General features: G+C 45.2%; 1 protein-coding gene across 1 annotated transcript in view; it reads right to left on the bottom strand.

Moving 5' to 3' along the window:
- Positions 1-22,601, bottom strand: part of LOC126483806 (arrestin domain-containing protein 17-like) — a 151,302-nt gene that overhangs the window by 35,433 nt on the left and 93,268 nt on the right. Inside the window, exons 2-3 of the mRNA XM_050106988.1 lie at positions 12,480-12,596; positions 935-1,155 (exon numbers count right to left, since the gene is read on the bottom strand). Coding sequence (XP_049962945.1) covers positions 935-1,155; positions 12,480-12,596 — 338 coding nt within the window. The remainder of the gene's footprint in view (positions 1-934; positions 1,156-12,479; positions 12,597-22,601) is intronic.

The following is a 22,601-nucleotide window of genomic DNA, read 5'->3' as shown; positions in this document are numbered from 1 at the left end:
GAGCTATAAAGTTTCATTTAGTTGTACATTTGTTAGCTTGAGGCGCTGCTGACTAGGCGTCAGCGTCAGTTGATGCTAAGATGGCGACCGCTCAACAGAAAGCTTTTTGTGTTATTGGGTACGGCAGAAGTGAATCGACGACAGTCGTTCAGCGTGTATTTCGAACGAAGTATGGTGTTAAACCTCCTGATAGGTGGTGTATTAAACGTTGGTATAAACAGTTTACAGAGAATGGGTGTTTGTGCAAAGGGAAAAGTTCTGGACGGCCGAGAACGAGTGATGAAAATGTAGCACGCATCCAGCAAGCATTTGTTCGCAGCCCAGGAAAATCGACTCGCAGAGCTAGCAGAGAGCTGCAAATTCCACAATCAACTGTATGGAGAGTCCTACGAAAAAGGTTACTTATGAAACCTGAACGTCAACTACCCGAGGCGATGGATCGGCCGGCAGGCAGCCCGTGACAGAGCACTTCATCTCTGGCCTCCAAGAAGTCCTGATCTTACCCCCTGCGATTTTTTCTTATGGGGGTTTGTTAAGGATATGGTGTTTCGGCCACCTCTCCCAGCCACCATTGATGATTTGAAACGAGAAATAACAGCAGCTATCCAAACTGTTACGCCTGATATGCTACAGAGAGTGTGGAACGAGTTGGAGTATCGGGTTGATATTGCTCGTGTGTCTGGAGGGGGCCATATTGAACATCTCTGAACTTGTTTTTGAGTGAAAAAAAACCTTTTTAAATACTCTTTGTAATGATGTATAACAGAAGGTTATATTATGTTTCTTTCATTAAATACACATTTTTAAAGTTGTGGTATTCTTTTTGAATCACTCTGTATTTTGTAACAGGTATGCGCCTCGACAATACCGAGTACATACGGTACAAGATGCAGTCGTTACTTTTACAGCAGCTGCGCACAGTAGTGGTACTCACGGCGAGTGCGGCGGGCTCGAGGTTGAGGTCTATGGGGTTCATGACGATGAAGACCTGCTGGTTCTTGTGCGTGAGGCCGGAGGGCTGGCGCAGCGCCGCCTTGCAGAAGTACTGCACCCAGCCGTGCTGGCCCAGGAACGTCGAGGGCAGCCCCAGCGGCAGGCCCAGCTTGAACGGGAAGCTGTGGATGCCCGCAGACAGCATCACGGCGCCGCGCTGACCTGCCCAACACAAACGCCAGGCTCACAGAGCTGCGCCGACGCCCAAAACTGTAACTACACTCATGCTCATAAATTAAGGATAATGCTGATACATGGTGAAACAACGCTCTGATGGGCGATTTGGGTATGACCATGCGGTGCATTTGACCTGCGGTCGTCGCACGATGGCGCTGGCAGCAGTCCACATACGCAGAGGTGTGTTGGTGCATGTCACAGTATGGTGCAGCGAGTAAGTGTGCAGACGTTTTCAGACGGGCTAATGGTGACTGTGTGTTGAAAAGGCTCAAACCACTTATTGATGACGTTATGAGGGGTAGAATACTAGGGCGACGGAAGGCTGGTCAGACACAGCAGGTCGTAGCATGAGCCCTCCGTGTGCCACAGAGTGTGATCTCGAGATTATGGCAACGGTTCCAGCAGACAGGAAACGTGTCCAGGCGCTACAGTATGGGGCGTCCACAGTGTACAACACCGTAAGAAGACCGATATCTCACCATCAATGCCCACAGACGGCCACGGAGTACTGCAGGTAGCCTTGCTCGGAACCTTACCGCAGTTGTCTCCAGACACACAGTCTACAGACGACTGAACAGACATGGTGTATTCGCCCGGAGACCTGCAGGAGCATTCCACTGACCCCCGGTCACAGTAGAGCCAGTAAAGCCTGGTGTCAAGAACACAGTACATGGTCATTGGAACAGTGGTCCTAGGTTATGTTCACGGACGAGTCCAGGTATAGTCTGAACAGTGATTCTCGCCAGGTTTTCATCTGGCGTGAACCAGGAAACAGATACCAGCCCCTTAATGTCCTTGAAAGGGACTTGTATGGAGGTCGTGGTTTGATGGTGTGGGGTGGGATTATGATTGGTACACGTACACCCCTGCAAGTCTTTGACAGAGGAACTGCAACAGGGACGTCATTTTGCACCAGGGGTGCAGTGGGTCCCACCTTCCTCCTGATGCATGATAACGCAAGGCCTCATCGAGCTGCCATCGTGGAGGGTACCTTGAAACAGAAGATATCAGGTGAATGGAGTGGTCTGCCTGTTCTCCAGGCCTAAACCCCATCGAGCACGTCTGGGATGCTCTCGGTCGACGTATCGCTGCACATCTTCAAGCCCCTAAGACACTTCAGGAGCTCCGACAGGCACTGGTGCAAAAATGGGAGGCTATACCCCAGCAGCTGCTCGATCACATGTCTCTGAGTATGCCAATCCGTTGTGCGGCCTGTGTACGTGTGCAAGGTGATCATATCCCATATTGATAACGGGATACATGCTCAGGAAACAGCGGCGTTTTGTAGCACATGTGTTTCGTGACGGTTTTCTCAACTTATCACCAATACCGTGGACTTACAGATCTGTGTCGTGTGTGTTCCCTATGTGCCTATGCTATTAGCGCCAGTTTTGTGGAGTGCCGCGTTTTGTGGCACCATGTTCTGCAGTTATCCTAAATTTATGAGCAAGAGTGTAGATCAGTGCGAACACAAGAAAGCCACTGAGTATGAAGTCTCTTGAATGCTGGACTCTGTACGAAGGGGTACCCAAAAGTAATCGGAATCATTTTTAAAAGCTGTATATTTTCAAAATGTTTACAAAACAACCTTATCCCCTGCAAAACGCTCTCCATTACAACTAATACATTTGCCCAACTAGTGCTTCCACGGTTCGAAACTTTTTTTGTAGTCATCTTTAGAAATGGCTGACAGCTCCTCCCTCGTTTTCTTCTTGACTTCTTCAATGTTATCAAATCGGTGTCCTTTCATGGCCCTTTTCATGCGTGAAAATAAGAAAAAGTCGCACGGAGCTAGGTCAGGCGGGTAAGGTGGGTGGGGCAGCGGAACCATGCTATTTTTAGCAAAAACTGTCTAATAGAGATGGCTTTGTCTGCAGGTGCGTTGTCGTGGTGGAAGAACCAGTCTCCTATCTGCCAAAAATTGGATCTTTTTTGACGGACACTGTTGCGCAATCTTCTTAAAACTTCCAAATAAAAGGTTTGATTGGCGGTCTGACCTGGGGGAACAAACTGTGAATGAACTACGCCCGTGGCATCAAAACAGCAAATCAGCATTGTTTTGATGTTTGATTTGACTTGACTACATTGTTTTGGGCGGAGTGACTATGACGTCTTCCATTGGCTTGACTGTTGCTGTGTTTTTATGTCGAGAGCAGCATGACTCATCACCAGTAGGGACAGTCAGTCAGAACCCGAGGAACAAACTTGGCGACAACCTTTTCCATTCCCAAATCTTCCGTTGAAATTCGCTTAACCGAACTCCAAGATACCTCACTAATCTCTGACAATTGATCAATTGTCTGTCGACGGTCTGTGAGCACAAGCACTCGAATTTTTTCAATATTTTCGTCGATTCGGGCAACTGATGGACGTCCAGAACGAGGATTGTCATCAGTCGACATGTCGACATTTTTAAATCGCGCAGACCACTCGCACACTTGAGTTTTTCACATAGTGTCATCTTGGTAAGCTGTTTTCAACATTAAAACAGTTTCAGCAGCATTTTTACCGAGTAGAAAACAAAACTTCACAGCTGCACGTTGTTCAGTTAAACTTTCCATCATAAAAAAGGAAACGAGAACAAAACGGCGCTAGCGAAAACAATCACTGCAGATTAACAGGGCAAGCCTAGTCGACAACACAGGCGGCACTCAACTGTCAATGAGTTGCGCTATACACGCGTAGCGGCAGAAATGCGTACTAGACAAGTTCCACGCACGGCAATGTTATTCCACTTTTCTTTTTTTTTGGGTGGGGGGAGGTACCCTCGCGTACAGGGTGTCCTACAGGAAGGTGTATATTTTTGTTTGATTATTATGACGTTTAGTGTATGTTTAAGCTGAGTTTCCAAATGCAGCTGAAATGAGGCCATAGCGAGTCGGTTTTCGGGCGATACGCCACTAAGTGTGCTGCTGCTTCGACACCACCCAGTCAAAATCCTAGTTGCACGGCTTTCAGTGTGGCGTCAACTGAGGTTATTCGGACAGTCATTGGTGTTTTCATCTTATGATGTTAGCTTTGAGCCAAGACTCCAACAGAACAAGCAGAAAGCATAAATGGATTTAGATGTGGGTTTTACGCAGCAATAACACGGAGGCATCAAACACACGTTTAAACGAAGCAGCGCTCGTAACTAAAACCCATTCATGAACCACTTTCGCATAACAAAAGTAAATTACGAGTGCTTGTTGAGCTGCGTATCGATCCCTATTAGAAAATCCGATACTCACACTAGGTATGTACTACTTCCTCGAGTGAAACTATAAGTGACATTTCGATGTTTGACATCTTTCCAATACACTGACGTGAAAAAAGACATGGAAGAACTCCTAATATCTCGTCGAAACTCCTTTTGCCTTGCGTACTACACCAACTAGACGTCGCTTGGAATCAACAAGGCGCTGGAAGTCCCAAGCAGAAATACTGAGCCATGCTGCCTCTACAGCGATCCATAAATGCGAAGGTGCTGCTGTTTCAGAATTCTGTCCACGAACGGATCTCTCGATCATCTTCCATAAAAGCCGGCCGCTGTGGCGGAGCGGTTCTAGGCGCTTCAGTCCGGAACCACGCTGTTGCTACGGTCGCAGGTTCGAACCCCGTCTCGGGCATGGATGTGTGTGATGTCCTTAGGTTCGTTACGCTTAAGTAGTTCTAAGTTCTAGGAGACTGATGACCTCAGATGTTAAGTCCCATAGTGCTCAGAGCCATTTGAACCTTTTGAATCTTCCATAAATGTTCGATTGGATTCATGTCAGGCGATCTGGATGGCTAAATCATTCGCTCAAATTATCCAGAATGTTCAAACAGTTGTGGCCTGGTGACGTGGCGCGTTGTCTTTGCGAACATGGAAGTCCGTGAATGGCTGCCATTGGTTTTCAAGTAGCTCCCTATAACCATTTCCAGTCAATGATCGGTTCAGTTGGATTAGAGCACCCAGTCCACTGCATGTCAACACTTGCCACACAACTATGGACTCACCACCAGTTTGCACCGTGTCTTGTTGATAACTTGGGTCTAGGGCTTCGTGCGGCCTGCGCTACACTCGAACCCTACCATCACTTTTCATCAACTAAAATCGGTACTCATCTGACCAGGCCACGGTTTTCCAGTCGTCTAGGGTCCACCTAATATGGTCACGAGCCCAGGAGAAGCGTTGCAGGCGATGTCGTGCTGTTAGCATAGGCACTCACGTCGGTCCCCTGCTGCCGTAGACCATTAACGTCAAATTTCACCGAACTGTCCTAACTTTCGTCATGCATCCCACATTGATTTCTGCGGTTATTTCACGCAGTGTTGCTGTTAGCACTGCAGATTCTAAAAATATCTCCAAAAAAATTTGGTCGTACGTAAAATCTATGAACGCTACAAATAATTCAATACCTTCTCTTGCTAACAGTATGGGTAATGTAACCGATGATGATAAGCAGAAGGCCGAAATTCTAAACCTATCTTTCAAAAACACGTTTACGGTAGAGGACTGCATCATCATTCCCCCTTTAAATTATCGAACAAACGGGATGGCTAACATAGTGTTTCGTGTATCTGGGATTGTAAAACAGTTAAGATCTTTAGACGCCACCAAGGCATTCTGGCCCAGAAGGTATCCCCGTAAGATTTTATGTTGACTATGCTGAGGGAATTAGATTAGAAAATGAGACACTTAAAGTAGTAAAGGAGTTTTGCTATTTGGGGAGCAAAATAACTGATGATGGTTGAAGTAGAGAGGATATAAAATGTAGACTGGCAATAGCAAGGAAACCACTTCTGAAGAAGAGAAATTTGTTAACATCGAGTATAGATTTAAGTGTCAGGAAGTCATTTCTGAATGTATTTGTATGGAGTGTAGCCATGTATGGAAGTGAAACATGGACGATAAATAGTTTGGACAAGAAGAGAATAGAAGCTTTCGAAATGTGGTGCTACAGAAGAATGCTGAAGATTAGATGGGTAGATCACATAACTAATGAGGAGGTATTGAATAGAATTGGGGAGAAGAGAAGTTTGTGGCACAACTTGACCAGAAGAAGGGATCGGTTGGTAGGACATGTTCTGAGGCATCAAGGGATCACCAATTTAGTATTGGAGGGCAGCGTGGAGGGTAAAAATCGTAGAGGGACACCAAGAGATGAATACACTAAGCAGATCCAGAAGGATGTAGGTTGCAGTAGGTACTGGGAGATGAAAAAGCTTGCACAGGATAGAGTAGCATGGAGAGCTGCATCAAACCAGTCTCAGGACTGAAGACCACAACAACAAACAAACAACATGCTACATATATAGCACCATTCTTATCCATCACCTATCGGAGATCACTGGAACAGCGGAAAGTTCCACGGGACTGGAAGAAGGCCCAGGTCATAGCAATCTATAAAAAGAGTAAAAAAAAGGATGCACATAATTACCGGCCAATTTCACTGACATCGATTTGTTGCAGAATCGTGGAACACATTTTGTGTTCAGACACAATGACCTTTCTAGACTCTGAGAAGCTCATCTGCAAAAACCAGCACGGTTTTAGGAAACAGCGGTCATGCGAGACACAGCTGGCCCTCTTTGTGCATGATATACAACAGGCTCTAGATACCGGCTCCCAGGTTGATGCCACATTTCTCGACTTACAAAAGGCGTTCGACTCAGTTCACCACTGTAGCTTGCTCCAAAAAAATGCGCGCTTACGGCCTATCCGATGGCATATGCGGCTGGATAGATAGTTTTCTAACAGACAGGGAGCAGTATGTCGTAACTTCAAGCGTAACTTCAGGTGTGCCCCAGGGCAGCGTAGTAGGTCCGCTGCTTTTTGTGATATACATAGACGATCTGATTGATGGTATTGACAGCGGCATTAGACTGTTTGCCGATGATGCTGTAGTCTACAGGAAAGTAGTACCACATGAAAGTTGTGAACAAATCAATGAGGATTTGCAGAAAATAAATGCGTGGTGTAATGACTGGCAGCTATCTCTCAATATTAGTAAGTGTAGCCTACTGCGTATAACAAGGTGAAGATCCCCATTAATGTACGAGTACAAAATAAATGGCCAGTCTTTGGAAGAGGTAACACCCGTCAAGTATCTGGGTGTGACTATTCGAAATGATCTCAAATGAAATGATCAGATTACACAAATAACGGGCAAGGCGAATTCTAGATTGCGGTTTATTGGTAGAATCCTGAAGCGATGCAGTCCTTCAACAAAGGAAATAGCTTACAATACGTTAGTTCGTCCAGTCTTAGACTACTGTTCGTCTGTAGGGGACCCTTACCAGTTGGGTCTGATTCAAGAGATTGAGAAGGTCCACAGAAGAGCGGCAAGATTCGTAACGGGTACATTTAGCCATCGCGAGAGCGTTACAAATCTCATAGAAAGTTTTAAGCGCAACACACTTGCAAATAGACGGCGAGCTAAACAGAAGGGGATCACTAAATTCCGAAATCCGATCTTCACCGAGGATGTAGAGCATATATTATGACCACCAACTTTCAAATCGCGCAATGATCACCATTCAAAGATAACGGAAATTAGAGCTCGTACTGAGGCGTTCAGACAGTCGTTTTTCCCTCGCACGATCCGCGAGTGGAACAGACGGGGGGAAATATGACTTTGGCCCGAATTGTGCCCTCCGCCACACACCGCTTGGTGGCTAGCGGAGTAAATATGTAGATGTAGACAACACTACGCAAATGTCGCTGCTCCCGGTTGTTAAGTATAAAGGCCATCGGACACTGCGTTGTTCGTGGTGATAGGTAAGTAATGCGTGAAATTTGGTAATTTCGGCACACTTTTCACACTGTAGATCTCGTAATACTGAATTTTTTAACGAGTTCCGAAATTCCCGTTGTGCGGACATAATCACGTCGGAAACCTTTTCACATGAATCAACTGGGTACAAATGACAGTTCTGCTATTGAACTGCCCTTTTATACCTTGTGTATGCGATGCTACCGCCATCTATAAATGTATATATCGCTATCCCATGACTTGTCACCTCACTGTAAGTACCACGTTCCCAGAAGTACAGTTCCTGCTTTCTTGTCTGATGCGTTTAATGCTGAGCCCTGAACCCCCATTTCGAAGCTAATACGAGGGTGAGTCAAATGAAAACCTTAGGTATTTTTTTAAATATTATTTATTGTGCAGAAGTGGTACAAAGCTGTATCACTTTTCAACATATTCTCCTCCACTCTCAATGCAAGTTCTTCAGCTCTTACAAAATGAAAAAATTCCTTTAGAAAAAAATTATTTTCGTAGTTCGCGCAACCAGTCATGCACAGTGTGTCGTACCTCTTCATCAGAACGGAACTTCTTTCCTCCTACTGCGTCTTTGAGTGGTCCAAACATATAGAAATCACTTGGGGCAAGGTCTGGTGAATATGGTGGATGAGGAAGACTCTCAAAATGCAGGTCTGTGATTGTTGCAACTGTTGTACGGGCAGTGTGGGGCCTTGCATTGTCGTGTTGCAAAAGGACACCTGTTGACAGCAATCCACGTCGCTTTGATATGACTGCAGGCCGCAGATGATTTTTTAGGAGGTCTGTGTATGATGCACTGGTGACAGGCATGTAATGCTCCAAAATGATGCTTTTTTCGTCCCAAAAGAGAGTCAGCACAACCTTCCCTGCTGATGGTTCTGTTCGAAACTTCTTTGGTTTTGGTGATGAGGAATGGCGCCATTCCTTGCTCGCTCTCTTCGTTTCCTGTTGGTGGAAGTTAACCCAGGTTTCGTCCCCAGTAACGATTCTTGCAAGGAAACCATCACCTTCTTGCTCAAAGCGCCGAAGAAGTTCTTCACAAGCATCAACACGTCGTCTTCTCATTCCAGGAGTCATCTGCCGTGGTACCCATCTTGCAGACACTTTGTGAAACCGGAGCACACCATGCACAATGTGGTGTGCTGACCCATGACTAGTCTTTAAACATGTTGTAATGTCATTCAGTGTCACTCGGCGGCTTTCCTTCACTATGGCTTCAGCTGCTGCAGTGTTCTGTGGAGTCACAACTCGTTGTGCCTGACCTGGACGAGGAGCATCTTCCACTGAAGTCACACCATTTGGGAACTTCCTACTCCATTCGTAGATTTGCTGCTGTGACAAACATGCATCACTGTACTGAACCTTCATTCGTCGATGTATTTCTATAGGTTTCACACCTTCACTACGCAAAAACCGAATAACAGAACGCTGTTCTTCCCTGGTGCAAGTCGCGGCCATCTTTATACGGATACTGCGACAGCATGTGTGCATCTGCACTATGCTGCCACCTACAGGCCATTCTGCACGCTGTTTGTAGAACGCTTACCAACTTACAGGATAACGGCGCGAAATTTCGATTTGTTATTACAAATTTAAGGTTTTCATTTAACTCACTCTCGTATTTTCAGTCCTGCATCCCACATAGTTAAATATGACGAAATATTAAAGCTGTTCGATACTGAATTTTCGAATTATGTTTCTTGCAAGTGCACTAAAAGACACTGTAATATAGTTGGTGTTGATATTCATGTTTCTTTATTAAAAACTACAGTCATGCTAAAATTATACTGCCACCAGAAATCTTGTTACTTTCTTTCTCAAATTTACTAAGCAGGTGTGCATTTCTTGTCAGTAATGGAACCCGAATATACTGACAGTACTCCACTAATTTTCGTCATTTGTATACTTCCGTGAATTACTATGAAACTTCATATCATCTTTCACTAATTACTCAACAGTATTTTTTACTCATACGCAAATAATATCCACATATCAGATAACAGAAATAAAAGCACGAAACCTTTAACTACCAGCAACCTTGAAAGCTGATATTACATTCCTGTTAAAACACACATCATGTTGTCGTGGATCTGGACAAAAATCATATAGAATAAAAACAGACAGTTCATGTTGTCGGCACTTACTATGCAGAATGAAATCTTACGCCACATCATTTTGTCATTAGCTGTGTGCTTTCCATACTGCAAGAAACTTTTTTATATTGACCAAGAACAGTAGCAAAATTATTTGCATGCACCTTTCATAAACTCACTTGTATTTTAAATTAAGTGTAGCAGTTTTTTTCTAATGTACATTAAAGAAAGTGAATTGCTGTTTAGTACAATTTATTTTGTCTATGACTATACTTTTGCTACATTATTTTGAAAAATCAATCTTTTTTCGTGCCAGATGGACCTGCGGACGCACTACCCTTATAACTTTTTAATGTGTTGTCATATTCACTGATGTGGGCATTGTAAATGCTTATTTTAGCTTTGCAGTAATTACATCACAACACCTACGATTCACAATGTCAAGTAATATTCAAATTATTTTATTAATAACATTCATTTTTGTGTTTCCATAAACAACTGTTTCCAACAACCAATTCTCAGACATTTTTAACAACTACGAAACACACACAAGGTAAAATTATTCACACGGAAAAAGAAAACCGCGATGGTGCTTTGAAATTCAGTCACGAGATGGCAGTCGGAAGACGCTAATCGGTGGTGGGGGAAGAAAACTGGCGTCGCAAAGCTAAAGTTAAAGTAACTCTAACTTTTGTGGCATGAGTAAAAGTGGCATCACTCGAATGTGGCCACACGCAACTTCAGTGGCGCCACTCGAGTGGTAGCTAAGTCCCGCCACTTTTGTTGCATGTTCAAACCAGTCTTTACACCAGTATAATTTATAGATAACTTCTACACTGACTGCCATTACTGAAAAGCCAAACACAAGTTTATTTTTCAAAAAAGTAAATCACACAAATGGCTACCATCACTGGCGAAGCATTACAGAAGATCTCTGTTGGTCCATCATGGCCAGAGGACATCGGCGTGGTAGCAACCTATCACGTCTTCGAATTAAGCAATTGTATAACGATTGAATTCAGAATATCCAGTGATTTATTGCGCTATGCGACGAGTTCGTTTATTTGGATAAATGTGTATGGGGCCTGAAGATGGCATAATGAAATGCCGAAACTGGTAGGCTTCAGAATAAAATAAAATAATTTCTTAAAGTCAATTTCTGTTGGTGAATTTTATTGACATTGACATTACAGAAGACCTCTGCGGAAATTCCTCATTATGTTCTTCATCATTTCTTGAGGAATCGCCAGGGCCAGTTAGACCCAAGCGACTCAAGCCGCCGCTTGGGGGCACCAAGCTGAGACTTCACCAGAGACGACCCAACTGTTAAGATTTCTACACAGAAATCACAATTAGCAGCGCCCACTTCGGGCAATTAGCGAAGAAGGTCGTCCACGTACCAAGTGCAAGATCTGTATCACCATTAGTAGAGAAACTGAAGAGGGACAAGTGTACAATGAGAGAGGGTGAAAAGGGGGGGGGGGGCGTCAATTAATTAATCCCTTGTGTGGAAAAATATTCATGAACCATCCTCATCTCTTCCCGGATTGCGGTTATCATCTCATATGCTTCGACATCTACATCCCGGAAGCCACCTTACGGTGTGTGGCGGAGGGTATTTCGTGTACAAGTGTAACTTCCTCCTCTTTCCTGTTCCAGTTGCATATGCTTCACGGGAAGAACGACTGCTGGTAAGCATCCGTGTGGGCTCGAATCTAATTTTGTCTTCATGGGCATTCCGCGAGATATACGCAGGAGGGAGCGATGTATTGGCTGACTCTTCCACGAACGTACGCTGTAAGGACTTTGAAAACAGACCATACCATTTTCTTTTATTTCACGTCTGTGGTCACAAACTTGTAGGTCTCCAGACTTCCAGTTCCGGTCAGCAATGACCATCTTCAGATCTGCAGCAAAATTTGGGAAAAACACAAGATACAACAAGCAGATTATCTACAGATTAAAACAATAAATAGACCACGATGAAAAGTATTACCGACATACATGTGAATTTGTGCATTTTAAATATGATGAGGTATACCTGTCATTTATTCGTTTCCAACTTGGTAAAACAAGTGGCATGTTAGAACCCCGAAAACAACTTTTTTACCTTTCCAGCTTCTTCTCTCAATATTACTTTCAACGGACTTTAATTTTTAATTGTCAGCGCTCTGTCTGTACCATTATTACAGTTATTATGTACTGATCATGTATTACACATATTGTAAAATTAATATACTGTAGATTGGCTGGTTAGATTTAATAGTGAACCTGAAGACTTTAATTTTTGTATGTGAAATGAATGCACAAGTAAATATAGATTTAACCTGTTATTTTTGGACCTCAGCTCCGCATCGAAACCTCATAAATTTTTCCCTCATTCTCCATCATCCGCCAAAGTCCATGTTATCATCACGAAGCGCCCGCGTACGTGAGGAGGAGTGCAGCTTGTGTAGGGGAGACGTACCTGGTTCGCCCAGCAGGCGCATGCGGAAGTCTATGTAGCTCTCCCTCTCGTAGATGCGTGCGGCGCGCGCTCCCTTCAGCCGCACCACGCCCTCGCCCACCACGTGGAAGTGCAGACCTGCAACACGCCAAGGCAGGCGTCACATCATCCACTGTCATCTGTCACAAGGCGTTTCTGAGTACCAACAACTACACTCCTGGAAATGGAAAAAAGAACACATTGACACCGGTGTGTCAGACCCACCCTACTTGCTCTGGACACTGCGAGAGGGCTGTACAAGCAATGATCACACGCACGGCACAGCGGACACACCAGGAACCGCGGTGTTGGCCGTCGAATGGCGCTAGCTGCCCAGCATTTGTGCACCGCCGCCGTCAGTGTCAGCCAGTTTGCCGTGGCATACGGAGCTCCATCGCAGTCTTTAACACTGGTAGCATGCCGCGACAGCGTGGACGTGAACCGTATGTGCAGTTGACGGACTTTGAGCGAGGGCGTATAGTGGGCATGCGGGAGGCCGGGTGGACGTACCGCCGAATTGCTCAACACGTGGGGCGTGAGGTCTCCACAGTACATCGATGTTGTCGCCAGTGGTCGGCGGAAGGTGCACGTGCCCGTCGACCTGGGACCGCACCGCAGCGACGCACGGATGCACGCCAAGACCGTAGGATCCTACGCAGTGCCGTAGGGGACCGCACCGCCACTTCCCAGCAAATTAGGGACACTGTTGCTCCTGGGGTATCGGCGAGGACCATTCGCAACCGTCTCCATGAAGCTGGGCTACGGTCCCGCACACCGTTAGGCCGTCTTCCGCTCACGCCCCAACATCGTGCAGCCCGCCTCCAGTGGTGTCGCGACAGGCGTGAATGGAGGGACGAATGGAGACGTGTCGTCTTCAGCGATGAGAGTCGCTTCTGCCTTGGTGCCAATGATGGTCGTATGCGTGTTTGGCGCCGTGCAGGTGAGCGCCACAATCAGGACTGCATACGACCGAGGCACACAGGGCCAACACCCGGCATCATGGTGTGGGGAGCGATCTCCTACACTGGCCGTACACCACTGGTGATCGTCGAGGGGACACTGAATAGTGCACGGTACATCCAAACCGTCATCGAACCCATCGTTCTACCATTCCTAGACCAACAAGGGAACTTGCTGTTCCAACAGGACAATGCACGTCCGCATGTATCCCGTGCCAGCCAACGTGCTCTGGAAGGTGTAAGTCAACTACCCTGGCCAGCAAGATCTCCGGATCTGTCCCCCATTGAGCATGTTAAGGACTGGATGAAGCGTCGTCTCACGCGCTCTGCACGTCCAGCACGAACGCTGGTCCAACTGAGGCGCCAGGTGGAAATGGCATGGCAAGCCGTTCCACAGGACTACATCCAGCATCTCTACGATCGTCTCCATGGGAGAATAGTAGCCTGCATTGCTGCGAAAGGTGAATATACACTGTACTAGTGCCGACATTCTGCATGCTCTGTTGCCTGTGTCTATGTGCCTGTGGTTCTGTCAGTGTGATCATGTGATGTATCTGACACCAGGAATGTGTCAATAAAGTTTCCCCTTCCTGGGACAATGAATTCACGGTGTTCTTATTTCAATTTCCAGGAGTGTATATAATGAAGGTGAGGGCGACATGAACGTTAACTGCAAAAAATTCTGACTGGCCGTTGGTGCGTTTTGAGATGTCATTTGGGTATATGGTATACAAGGTTGGTACAATTATCTAGCCCTGGGCATTCTTACGGCGATTTGGTTTAACTTGCAACAGAACGCCTGCGGTCATTATACGCTGAAACAGGTACACCTGCCTAATATCGTGTAGGGCCCCCGCGAGCACGCAGAAGTGCCGCAGCGGGGCGTGGCTTGGACTCGACTAATGTCTGAAGTAGTGCTGGAGGAATTGATACAATCAATCCTGCAGGACTGTCCTTAAATCCGTAAGAGCACGAGAGGACGCAGATCTCTTCTGAACAGCACGTTGCAACGCATCCCTGATATGCTCAGTAATGTTCAAGTACGGGGAGTTTGCATCATTATAGAGCCGCCACCAACTTGAACAGTCTCCTGCTGACATGCAGGGTCCATGGATTCGTGAGTTTGGTCAAAATGTTCAAATGTGTGTGAAATCTTATGGGACTTAACTGCTAAGGTCATCAGTCCCTAAGCTTACACACTACTTAACCTAAATTATCCTAAGGACAAACACATACACCCATGCCCGAAACTCCCCCGGGACCAGCCGCACAGCGTGTTTGTCTCCATACCCGTACACAGTATTTAAAACGAGACTCGTCCGAGCAGGCAACATGTTTCCAGTCGTCAACAGTCCAATGTCGGTGCTGACGGTCCCAGGCGACGCGTAAAACTTTGTGTTGCGCAGTCATCAAGGCTACACGAGTGGACCTTCTGCTCCGAAAGCCCATATCGATGATGTTTCGTTGAGTGGTTCGCACGCTGACACTTATTGATAGCCCAGCATTGAAAACTGCAGCCGGCCGGAGTGGCCGAGCGGTTCTAGGCGCTTCAGTCTGGAACGGCGCGACCGCTACGTTCGCAGGTTCGAATCCTGCCTCGAGCATGGATCTGTGTGATGTCCTTAGGTTAGTTAGGTTTAAGTAGTTCTAAGTTCTAGGGGACTGATGACCTCAGAAATTAAGTCCCATAGTGCTCAGAGCCATTTGAATCATTTTTGAAAACTGCAGCACTTTGCAGAAGGCTTGCAAATCTGTCACGTTGAACGATTCTCTTCTGTCGTCGCTGGTCCCGTTCTTGTGGATCTTTTTCCGGTCGCAGTGATGTCCGAGATTTGATGTTTTACCGGATTCCTGATATTCACGGTACACTCGTGAAATGGGCGTATGGAAAAATCCCCTCTTGATTGCTCCCTCAGAGCTCCCTCCTATCACTCGTGCGCCGACTATAACACCGCGTTCAAACTCACCTAAATCTTGATAAACTGCCATTTTAGCAGCAGTAACAGATGTAACAACTCCGACAGACACTTATTGTCTTACATAGGCGTTGCCGACCGCAGGGCCAGTATACATATCTGTGTATTTGAATACGCATGCCTATACCAGTTTCTTTGGCGCTTCAGTATATCAATAACTGAACTCCCTATTGTCGCTTTAGGCCGCTAATAACAAGAGTCCACTTATTACCAAATCCTTTTTTTTTTAAATTTACGCAGTAGCGAACCTTGAGGGCATCTTACTTCGGTTCAGCTTAACTTAGTCTAATTTTTCTCTGATATTCTCGTGAAGTGCCATTCCGAAAGTGTGTTAATAAAAAATGTTTCAACAACAAGTTGAAAAATATCTCATAAAATATATATTATTTTTTAGTTTTTAAATTCTTACAATGAAATAATTAATATGCAAGAGAATCATGTCATAATATTTGTATATCACGTCGAAGAATAGAGAGTGAATATCGGTTGCAATTCAAAGATAGTGTATACGAGAAATGTTGAAGAAAATCTGTAAACCTCATTCATTTCTTTATAAAACAAAAGAGTTTCCTCGATTTATTTATTTTTCTCAATGTGCCAGGAAGGAAGCCAACATTACAAAGCGTACTCTTGTTATAAGTGGTCTTACGGTCACGCTAAGTTATTCTTACCCTGATGTCTTTAAGATCACTCTTACAGGGCGAATAGGCAAGCTCGAAAGGCTGAGACGTGCAGTGATCTATCTCACTCACCAAACTCGTTGATCGTATCATCTTGCGAGTGTTCTAACAGCTTCTCGCTTCCCACTTTTTCCGATCATGCGACTCAGTCCTTCTTGTAGTTCTCTGGCATCCATCGCGTCCCGGACCTCTCGACTTCAGCTCCTCCAACATCTTCCTCGCTTTCTTCTTTCCGCTGGAGTCCACTGCCACACGTTCTTTGGCCATCGGCTATCATCTGCACTTTCTACATGTCCATAACATTTTAGGCGATTCACTTCTATGGTGTCTATTATTAAATTATACACGCCCATAGCCTTTCTTGTTTGGGTGCTTGGTATACGGCCCAGCCTGGAGATGCCACAACTTCGTCTACAAAAGTCCATCTCCAGTCCAAGCAAGCTGTTTCTCTGACGCGTGTTTGTTACCCACGTTTCTGCCCCGTACGTAGCGATGTTTACAACAGCTGAAGGATGTATCGCCTGTTTGCTCGTTTTTGTTATTCCAAAGGGCAGAGTTCAGTCGAAATACGGCCCTCCTGCCGTGTACTTTTTCCATTTGATCGTAACCCCAGTTACTTAAGGCACTTGCAACCGCTGATCTTACTGACTTCAAACTTCAGATCCACTGATTCACCATTTTTAAGTTGGGCACTGAAATCAGTACAGTAAGTACAGTAGGAGCAAAATTGATAGTGGAGCATATCATTGATGTCTACAGTATTTAGTATCAGATTGATTGGGGTTAACCCGCAGCATAATCCGACCATTGGATCGGCAGATATTTGAATTTTAATTGAGCGCCAGCGTCGACAACCAAGAACAACGATTGTAGTGCGGTGGTCCCGTTAACATGCAAGTCACCCAGGCGAGCCGGCGTGAGGTGTTAGCAACAAGCCAGGGACAGGAAAAGTAGTCCACCCATAAATACACATTTTTACGAGATTAGCATGCTCGAAAAATTGTTTCAAGAAGTGTTTTCAGGAGCTTCCACTGGAGAAAAAAAAGGGTTCAAATGTATGTGAAATCTTATGGGACTTAACTGCTAAGGTCATCAATCCCTAAGCTTACACACTACTTAACCTAAATTATCCTAAGGACAAACACACACACCCATGCCCGAGGGAGGACTCGAACCTCCGCCATGATCAGCCGCTCAGTCCGTGATTGCAGCGCCGAAGACCGCTCGGCTAATCCTGCGCGACTTCCACTGGAGAAAGCATTTCACGACAAGATATCGACAATATTATAAATATTAGGAAAGGAACTTGTATGACGTCACAATTGGTGGAAAAGTCTGCAATAGAGGTCACAGACCATTGTGCAGAGTAGAACATGTCACATGCTGGCTGAGGTATGACCGGTTTCTCATGGCAATTCCGCCTCGCTAATACAATAAAGCTTTGTAACTGTTTATTTCATGCTGACAAAGTCTGAGTATGAATAGTTTCGTAGGCAGTAGCTCTAATTGGTATACTGAAAGTATATTTTTGGTTGCGACAATATCTACAGACTTAGAGGTTGGTAACGTAAAAGAACAAACGTTAAGGCACGTCATTGCGAAATCTCACATCATGCTGTCGACGAGTTGGATGATGCTTATTATCTGGTTGTGAAATCTCCAGTGTTGTATTAAATGGTCGCTAATGATGTTTTGGTCACGACTGTCCTTTTATCGTCCTTGAGAATATCTTGCGTCCCTTTGGTAAGCAGATTGAGAACTATCCTGGGGTGTCGTTGTCCAAGTGCCGTGCGGCAGTAGCAGTATTTTTGGAATCTTTAATTTAAAAGTGTTTCTCGGACAGTTAGAATTAGCGTCTACTGTAGAGGCTCCATGAATTCTGATGTGTAGCAATAATATCTTTGCATTTCTCTTGTGACGAATGCACACCAAAGTAACAGCAGGACATGGGGCTTCAACAATATAGTGTGTTTTAGCAGATCATCGTGTTATTTCTGCCATGGTGTACGAACCTATTCCTGAGATGTGTTGTCTTATGGAAAAGATTAATTAGGTCACCACAGACGTGTCGCAGCTTTGGAAACTCCGCGGACCAGGTAAGGTCAGGTAAATTTAACAGCTCGTTTACGCGCGGCTGGACCAGGAACCCACATAACCAGGAAACTCGGTCTCAGTTATCACTCTACCACGACCTCCATATTCGGCTGCTGGCAGAATGTTTCAACATAATGTTATAGGCGTAATTTTCTGCATCTTCCTCCCATCTGACTAAATCGATGTATTAATTCTTCATGGGCCAATAGTCTAAGAGGTTTCTGAGGAGTGCAGTACATAGTATTGAAACATCAACGGAGAGAGGGGAGAATGTTACAAGGCTACAGTCAAATCAAAACTATTTCAAAATTAATGAGATATGATTGAAACACAATGGATTGCGGCAAAGATCTGAATAACGTGATCACTGTGTCGCTGGAAACAGTAACATGTAAAAGGGGCGAACAAAAAGATTCCGTTCGAAGGCCGTACAGTCCAGAACAGGTATGCCAGTCACGCAAAATCGCCGTGAGCATTGAGCAAATCGTCCCACCAACGCAACAGGTTGAAGACACCCGTTCTGTGAAACACCATGTCCTGTTGCGTGAAGAGATGCGTAACTGCCTGCTGCAAATCCGCGTCCGACAAAATCGTCCATCCTTCAACACCTTTTCTATAGGACCGAAGGAGTGATAACCGCGTGGGGAGAGATCAGGAAGATAGGACGTAAACTCCAGTGTCTCCCACTTGAATTGGCGTAACTTCTACGTTACTACATTTGTGATATATGGACGTGCGTTATCAAGAAACAGCAAACCTTTTCGTTGCTTTTCGACAGTAATCCTGCCTCATACACATTCTTCACTCCCTGATGGGTGTCTACCCGTGTTTGTACTTCGACAGCCAAAAAAATGTTCAAATGGCTCTGAGCACTACGGGACTTAACATATGGGGTCATCAGTCCCCTAGAACTTAGAACTACTTAAACTTAACTAATCTAAGGACATCATACACATCCATGGCCGAGGCAGGATTCGAACCTGCGACCGTAACGGCAGCGCGGTTTCGGACTGAAGCGCCTAGAGCTGCACGGCCACAACGGCCGGCCTTCGACAGTCAAGGAAAGAATAACAGCACGTCGATCCTGTTTCAACGCATTTGGTAATAACGTCGTCATACGAGGATAATCCAAAAAGTAAGGTCTCCTATTTTTTTATAAGTACATGTTTATTTCTACAATGGTTCACATCAGTTTACAGCTTGAACATTTATCTATTTTTCGTCATAATCACCATTTCTGTCGATGTATTTTTGTAGACGCTGTGGCAGTTTTTGTATGCCCATGTCATACCAGCTCGCCGCCATGCTGTTCAGAAAGTTATGAACCTCTTCTTTTCCGATAAAACTGTGAGTGGTGCTTCGGGAAACCTCAGGAACCAACGTGCAGAGGTCATCCAGGGTGATCCGCCGATCTTCACGCATGCTTTGCTCAACCTTCAACACTGTCTCCTCAGAAACTGACGGTCTCCCGCTCCTTTGTTCGTCGTGTATTTCAGTCCGAGCAGCTGCAAACTCTCTACACTACTTACGAACATTTTTGACATCCGTGCGCGACTCACCATACACTTCCGTCAATTGGCGATGGATTTCAATCGGCGCAGTGCCCTTTGCGTTCAAAAACCGAATAGCTGCGCGCAATTCGCGCTTGGTGGTAACATCCAACGGGAGCTCCATTCTCAACGGCTGCCAAGCCAAGACTGAGCGCCTCAGCGCGGCGTGCGCATGTTTACACACAGAGCGTGAAGCACTCTTCACACAAACAGAGTTCTGTACCAAAAAAAATTGGAAATCTTACTTTTGGGATTACCCTCGTAGTTCACGTTTCCACATTCACCGCAAGCAGGTGGGAAAGACACGAATGCCACGTTAATGCCTTGCCTACATGTTAATGCTTATTCACTGATGAACCAAAAGATTACGACCGCCTGCTCGATAGCTTCTTGGGGGATTTCTCTAGCGCAATATATCAACGATTCTGCGTATCATCGATTCTACAGTTCGTTGGTAGATCTGTGAAGCTATGAGGTGCCAGGTGCCTACGCACAAGTCATGTAATTCCCGTGAATAATTGGCCGTTGATTTCGGTCCGCGGTGATGGCGCTCGATACCGACCCAGATGGGAGCGACCCCATTCACATCACGCGAATTTAGTGGCCAAGGCACGGACGTGATTTCACTATCATGCTCCTCGAACAACTGTAGCTCGATTCTGGTTGCGAGACATCGACAGTTATACGCCTGAAAGACGACATTGTCGTCAGGGAAGACATAAAATACGAATGGATGCAGTTGGTCCCCAGTTGATTACGTTTCTTCGATTACGACAACAGATCGCCTGAAAGACGACATTGTCGTCAGGGAAGACATAAAATACGAATGGATGCAGCTGGTCCCCAGCTGATTACGTTTCTTCGATTACGACAACAGATCGTATGCAAGTGCACATGAATGCCTGTTGTTGTTGGTCTTCAGTCCAGAGGCTGGTATGATGCAGCTGTCCATGCTACTCTCTCCTGTGCAAGCTTCTTCATCTCCCAGTACCTACTGCAACCTACATCCTTCTGAATCTGCTTAGTGTATTTATCTCTTCGTCTGCCTCTGCGATTTTTACCCTCCACGCTGCCCTCCAATACTAAATTGGTGATCCCTTGATGCCTCAGAACATGTCCTACCAACCGAACCCTTCTTCTAGTCAAGGTGTGCCACAAGCTCCTCTTCTCCCCAATTCTATTCAGTACCTCCTCATTAGTTATGTGATCTACCCATCTAATCTTCAGCATTCTTCTGTAGCACTACATTTCGAAAGCTTCTATTCTCTTCTTGTCCAAACTATTTATCGTCCACGTTTCATTTGCATACATGGCCACATTCCATACAAATACTTTCAGAAACGACTTCCTGACACTTAAATATATACTCGATGTTAACAAATTTCTCTTCTTCAGAAACGCTTTCCTTGCCATTGCCAGTCTACATTTTATATCCTCTTTACTTCGACCATCATCAGTTATTTTGCTCTCCAAATAGCAAAACTCCGTTACTGCTTTAAGTGTCTCATTTCCTAATCTAATACCCTCAGCATCACCCGACTTATTTCGACTACATTCCATTATCCTCGTCTTGCTTTTGTTGATGTTCATCTTATATCCTCCTGTCCATTCCGTTCAGCTACTCTTCCCGATCCTTTGCTGTCCCTGACAGAATTACAATGTCATCGGCGAACCTCAAAGTTTTTATTTCTTCTCCATGGATTTTACTTCCTACTCCGAATTTTTCTTTTGTTTCCTTTACTGCTTTCTCAATATACAGATTGAATAACATCGGGGATAGGCTACAACCCTGTCTTACTCCCTTCCCAATCACTGCTTCCCTTTCATGCCCCTCGACTTTTATAACTGCCATCTGGTTCCTGTACAAATTGCAAATAGCCTTTCGCTCCCTGTATTTTACCACTGACACCTTCAGAATTTAAAAGAGAGTATTCCAGTCAACATTGTCAAAACCTTTCTCTAAGTCTACAAATTCTAGAAATGTAGGTTTGCCTTTCCTTAATCTATTTCCTAAGATAAATCGCAGCGTCAGTATTGCCTCACAAGTTCCAACATTTCTACGGAATCCAAACTGATCTTCCCCGAATTTGGCTTCTAACAGTTTTTCCATTCGTCTGTAAAGAATTCGTGTTAGTATTTTGCAGCCGTGGCTTGTTAAACCGATAGTTCGGTAATTTTCACATCTGTCAACACCTGCTTTCTTTGGGATTGGAATTATTATGCCTTTCTTGAAGTCTGAGGGTATTTCGCCTGTCTCATACATCTTGCTCACCAGATGGTAGAGCTTTGACAGGGCTGGCTATCAGTAGTTTTAATGGAATGTTGTCTACTCCCGGGGGAATGCCTATAGTATAATACTGCTGGCACCAGTCTGCGTCCGTAGCGTGTTGCACGTTTCGAGCAGCCGTTCGCCTGGATGACTGCTTTTGTGGAGATGACCATGTACCTCGTGCAGCAAAAACCTGATTAATCGAAGCCAGACGTTTCCAGTGATACACGATCCAATCTCGATGATCCCATTACAGTCCTAACTGACGAAGTCGTTGGGCCAACTGTAAGACGTCATGTTCTCCTGACCTACATTGCTTACATATTCCGCCCTCACAATCATATTCCACACATCAAGACGCTTCATTCGAACCCAAACTCGATAACATAAAGAATTCATGTAAACAATATGCAAATAACTAGTAAATCGCAAGTGCACACCGAGATTGAAATACTCGAGGCTGGCATACACACACACATTCAAGACACGACGGCCATAAAAGCTTTTAGTTCGGGAGGGGCAAGCTGCACACCAGGAGGCTGGTCCCTTCAGAGGACAACTCAGCCTATCTGTGTC

This window comes from Schistocerca serialis, chromosome 6 (assembly GCF_023864345.2).
Source record: "Schistocerca serialis cubense isolate TAMUIC-IGC-003099 chromosome 6, iqSchSeri2.2, whole genome shotgun sequence".
In the NCBI taxonomy this organism is placed as follows: domain Eukaryota; kingdom Metazoa; phylum Arthropoda; class Insecta; order Orthoptera; family Acrididae; genus Schistocerca; species Schistocerca serialis.
Note: the sequence above shows the minus strand (reverse complement) of the source record. Positions and strands in the feature narration are given on the sequence as shown.